We start from the raw sequence: 4939 nt of genomic DNA on the forward strand, positions 1-4939 counted from the left end.
CTTTTCCCCCAGTTTCCCTGACAGAGTGGGTTTGAGAAGGATGCCTGGAAATGGGATCCAGAGACAACAAGGGTGAGTAACGCCTCATTATGATGGGAGCTAAATAATCCTGTAAGCCTCCTCATGCCCACGTTACAACTCACTCACAACCTCAGCAACAAGAAACACATTGATGATAATGATCTGAAAATACATGAGTCACTTCTTCCTGGGAGCAGAGTTGTATGGTAGGGCATATGTATGTAACATAGCATACACATGTTAATATATGATTATGTTATGTCACTTGTAGCTTTAGCAGTGCGGCTGTGGGGAGGAAAGGGAAAAGACCCCTGTGCTTCTGCCCCTATCTCTGAGCTGACACAGTTTGACAAGATGTGTCCGAGGCATTTGGCAAACATTAGCATATTCAACACCTCACTGCTGAGCTGTCAGCCGGGATTGGACAGGAGAGAGCTGGAGTGGTGCACCCTGGGACAACAAGGGGGGATTCCTGGCAGCATGCACTCAGACCTCCTCCACTACTATACCTTCAGACAGATTCATCTAACCCAAGGCTAAAATTAACCCACATTATTATCTACTATTAATTCACTATGGGAGCACTGTGGTGAGCAGCCTCATCAGCAACAAACAGTAGAGTAGACAAAGCTGAATGCCATGCACGTACACCTGCAAGCACCATCATTATCATCTATTAACATAGATTAGCATTCACCAGGTCAATGGTTATCGTCTTCATCTGACTGGTTCTAAAGGGGCTTTTGAGGGAATGGAACTGGCGAGTATGGCTAGCCTTCTGGGTGTTTCTCCACACTTTGTGGGTAGATTTATACAGTGCAGTGTGAGGACCAACAATGGGTTAAAATGAAAAGGAACTTCCTTTCCTTATGATGTGGATTTTGAAAAGCCCGTGGCTGTGTGAGGCTAAAGCAGATTCAGATATTAAGTAGACTGACTGACTGACTGTAGCGGTCGGGGGAGGACATTCAGATTACCCAGGCATGGAGGGGTTTTAGGAATGAAGTTGCAGGGCATTGTGGGGGTGATCTCTTAATACTCTTCATCTGTGCTAATTTCTGACCTGGCATCAAATTGATTTTCTACAGCACCTTGAGCATAAAGGTCTCTCTACCTGAGTCAGAGGGACTCGAATCGTACAGCCTTATAACAATATGTAATGTACTTTAGTAGTATGTACTTGGATGGCAAATCTATTGTTTCAGATGTGCTGTTAACATATCTGAGTTAAAGGATAATTAGTGATATGACAATGTTATTATTGCATAGCTGTAAACATTTTCATGTAAACACAATTTACAATTATGTTCCTATTCCTAATTATATGAATGACTACTACTCAGCCTAGCCAATATCCAGAGTCTACTATAGAGACATCTATTACAACAAAGTAAAACGAGGCAACTTCTCCAATTTTCAGGGAAGGAATGAGAGTGGATCTCATCTAGACATAGATATATACAACCTGTGCCTGTGTAAGAGTGAGTGATGGTACAATGCTTGTCTTGCATCAATCTCACCTGGGGGCACAGTATCCACTAGTAATCAGTGCTAGTGCGTATACCTTCAGTAGGAAGCAGTGCCAGTGCATATACCTTCAGTAGGAAGCAGTGCCAGTGCATATACCTGCAGTAGGGAGCAGTTTCAGTGTGTATACCTTCAGTAGGAAGCAGTGCCAGTGCATATACCTTCAGTAGGGAGAAGTTTCAGTGCATATACCTTCAGTAGGAAGCAGTGCCAGTGCATATACCTTCAGTAGGAAGCAGTGCCAGTGCATATACCTTCAGTAGGAAGCAGTGCCAGTGCATATACCTTCAGTAGGAAGCAGTGCCAGGAGCTTGTCTCTGAGAACAAATGCATCATCTGTCAGGCTTGTGTCCCACAAACACACTGAAAAGCCTATCTCTACTAATGTGATATATTGTGTTATGCATAGGGTATGGATTTCATTCAATCCGTATGGCAGAAGTTCAGTGCAATAGTGTGCTTGACATTTTAAGGTAATTTCCAATTGAGCCGACATACCGTATGCAGCGTTTACCGTGATTGCGGTCTCCGAGAACACAGGAACATTGCCTTTAAATGTCAATCGTGCTTTAGCGCTGAACTTCAGCGTTACGGATTGAATCGAACCCTAAATCTTATGGTGAGATCTCTATTAATTTCCCCCCAGTGTACATTTAGCTCAGAAGCTGTACAGTGTTAAAGTAACACTTCTGTTGATGCGTTTCCCTGTTGGATTGAATGGGACATTTTTCATGCAATAAGGATTTATGTAGACATATACAGCAATCCTGAAACTTTAATAGTAATAGATGTTCTTACAAAAAATAATATTGTGTCATTTATGTGAATTACAACATTGCTAAACACTCACACATTCACATCTGATTAGAAAATAAACTAACGGTCTTTGGAAGACCTTATCTCAACATTATATTATTACCTCCTAATTTGGGGATTTAAATATTACAATTTGTTGGAAGTTCTATCATAGTTGGGTAATGTAAGTAAGTTCTTTGCGTATGTTGTAGAAATACCAATATGTACAGTGTATACCATGACATGAGAAATCCTCTACAACTTTTTACAGTAGATAGTCTTACTACAAAGTCTTCTTTTATCAAGATCACATAAGAAATATAATTGAATACTAACAGCCCATACCCAGATCCTTAAATAGGTTATCGATAACACTATGTGATGCCCTGTAACTTAAAATAATATATCATGTTACATAAAGATGTCAAAAAGGTTGATGGAATACATTTTCCCACTGGGCACACACTGGTTGAATCAACGTTGTTTTAGTTTCAATGACGTCTGTGCACAGTGGGTTGACATTCTGCATCAGCTCAAGAGTGGGGGATGTATACACAAGAAAATGGCTATTCACTTCAGCATCCGAATGTTATTCATTCATTAGATAATGTGGCTGATATAACTCACTGGCTATAATAGAGAACTTGGCTCAAATAGATGTTTATTACTCTCGCTCAGATAATTACACTTACAGCTTATGAGGCAAGCCAGACAACATTCAAGAACAACCGTCTCCTTGAAAGAAGACAAAAGAAAATCAAGAAAGGAGCCACTCTTTCCTGTATCAGCTCTTCTCAGCGGAACAGAAAGCTTAGAAGCTGAGATTGAGCATGTTTTTATCAAACCATCCCATTTACCAAGCAATCTCCATCATCATTTCGTGGGTATTGTATGTTCTTTTCAGTTCCGTTCTAGACAGAAATCAGTCAATCATTTTGATACAAACTCATAGAACTGTCACTGTGATAACCTAAAGAAATGATCTCCCTGACATCTATGTATACTAGAATGTGTGTTGTGGTGACACCAGGGGCCTCGCTCGCGTCTTGAAAAGAGCCTGTTAATATTCTCAATTAAGGGATGTGGATTAATCGCCATTGTAACTGTTTTTGGACATACCGCAGCACAAAGCTATTTCACTGAACAGACCTGAATGTAAAGAACCCAGCTTGAAGGAAACAGATAGAAAAACACCCAGCCTTTCTATTACCCCACTTATTTAGATCATACAGCACGTAAAGACTCCAAAGAAGGTAGCTAAATAACAATTAAGATTTGACAAAATAAAGCTGTACAGTATTTTTCCTGCTCATGTAAAACTGTGCTTATATCTTTCAAGTCTGCCTCGGTTGTATACTGAGAGGTTTGTTGTAAAAAAGTGAAATGTCTTTGATAGATGTATTGTTTAGTGTAATAAATAATGTTTCAGACTAAGAATTTTCTGTTGTGATCAGAGTAAATTAGACGGTGAGTGATTGTCTTTATTGGACCATAAACTGGTGTGGCATTGCTAAAGAAACTGAGAAGCAATAACAGTTGGCGGATCCAAAAGGATGATGCAGGAATGTTTCATTAAAGCCAGTGTCCGTTGGTCCATTTTCTGTCGATATTATAAAGGAAAGCTAATACTTTGACCCTTCCTTTGGCAGAACAGATAACAGGCTGTAAGAAGCTGAGCACATGGCTAATGCAGAAGTAATCCCAGAGTCCCATAAATGTTTTAAGAGTCACGTCTCTGTTCATCCCAATAATTAAGCAGCACTCCTCTTAATTGCCTCTCTTCTATCTGGGGGACATTTTAAGATGGTCCAGTTCACCTTGTATGTATCTGTAAGCTCCTTCAGCCCCACAATGCAACACAACAACATTCAGGAGCATGATGTCCACTGAAAATTAGGCAACTAAAGTTGAAAATACCCTTCTGCCTCCAGTTGAACTTGCGTACTGTGTATACTGTTCATGTCCTGAAACTTTAGGATTTTTCTATTGAAAGTGAATGATGCTGAAGGTTCAACTATAGAACCCCCACACTATACCCAGCATCCGCATCCCAGAGCCCTTTGATAATTCAGTATGTGATATTTGTCCTTTGCCTTTTATCACGTTCCCCCAGGCTCTCTAATTTTTGGCTAGGTGGGCGTCAAGGAGAGATGGATCAGAAGGTGAATGCGTAGACCACTCCCACCACCACAATGTTGCCGATAGTAGCGATGATGGCAATCCAGAGCCAGATGGCATCACTGGACGAGGACTGGTCATCCTGCTGGGCCTGGGCTGAGGCAGCCGCAGAGGCAGCGTGGACACTGGCCGAGGAGTTGAAGAGCGAGTGGTCGGCACTGTAGTTGTCATTGGGTGAGGAGTCCATGAAGGCCCCTGTCATGACTGGGATCTGGAGGAGAGAGAGGAAGCGAGGGAGAGAAGGAGAGAGACAGAGACAGATAGATAATTAGAGAAGATTGAAAGGTGTTATTTTATTTCATATACAGTGTAGAGCTCTTTGCCAATAGGTACTGCACATCGATCTAACATTACAATAAAGTCCCTTATCCTGTGAGTAGGATTTGTTCTTGGGCCCTACATTAGCAAGTTAAAGCAG

At 41.2% G+C, this 4939-nt stretch overlaps 1 protein-coding gene across 1 annotated transcript; it reads right to left on the reverse strand.

The window, feature by feature from the left end:
- Nucleotides 1–2314: 2314 nt before the first annotated feature.
- On the reverse strand, nucleotides 2315–4727 carry LOC115138820 (uncharacterized protein C14orf132-like). The gene has a single exon (XM_029676015.2). It carries the CDS (start codon nucleotides 4721–4723, stop codon nucleotides 4499–4501), a length of 225 nt encoding a protein of 74 aa, XP_029531875.2. The 5' UTR covers nucleotides 4724–4727; the 3' UTR covers nucleotides 2315–4498.
- Between the last annotated feature and the right edge of the window lie 212 nt (nucleotides 4728–4939).

The sequence above is a fragment of the Oncorhynchus nerka genome, linkage group LG12, assembly GCF_034236695.1.
Source record: "Oncorhynchus nerka isolate Pitt River linkage group LG12, Oner_Uvic_2.0, whole genome shotgun sequence".
NCBI classification, from domain to species: Eukaryota; Metazoa; Chordata; class Actinopteri; order Salmoniformes; family Salmonidae; genus Oncorhynchus; species Oncorhynchus nerka.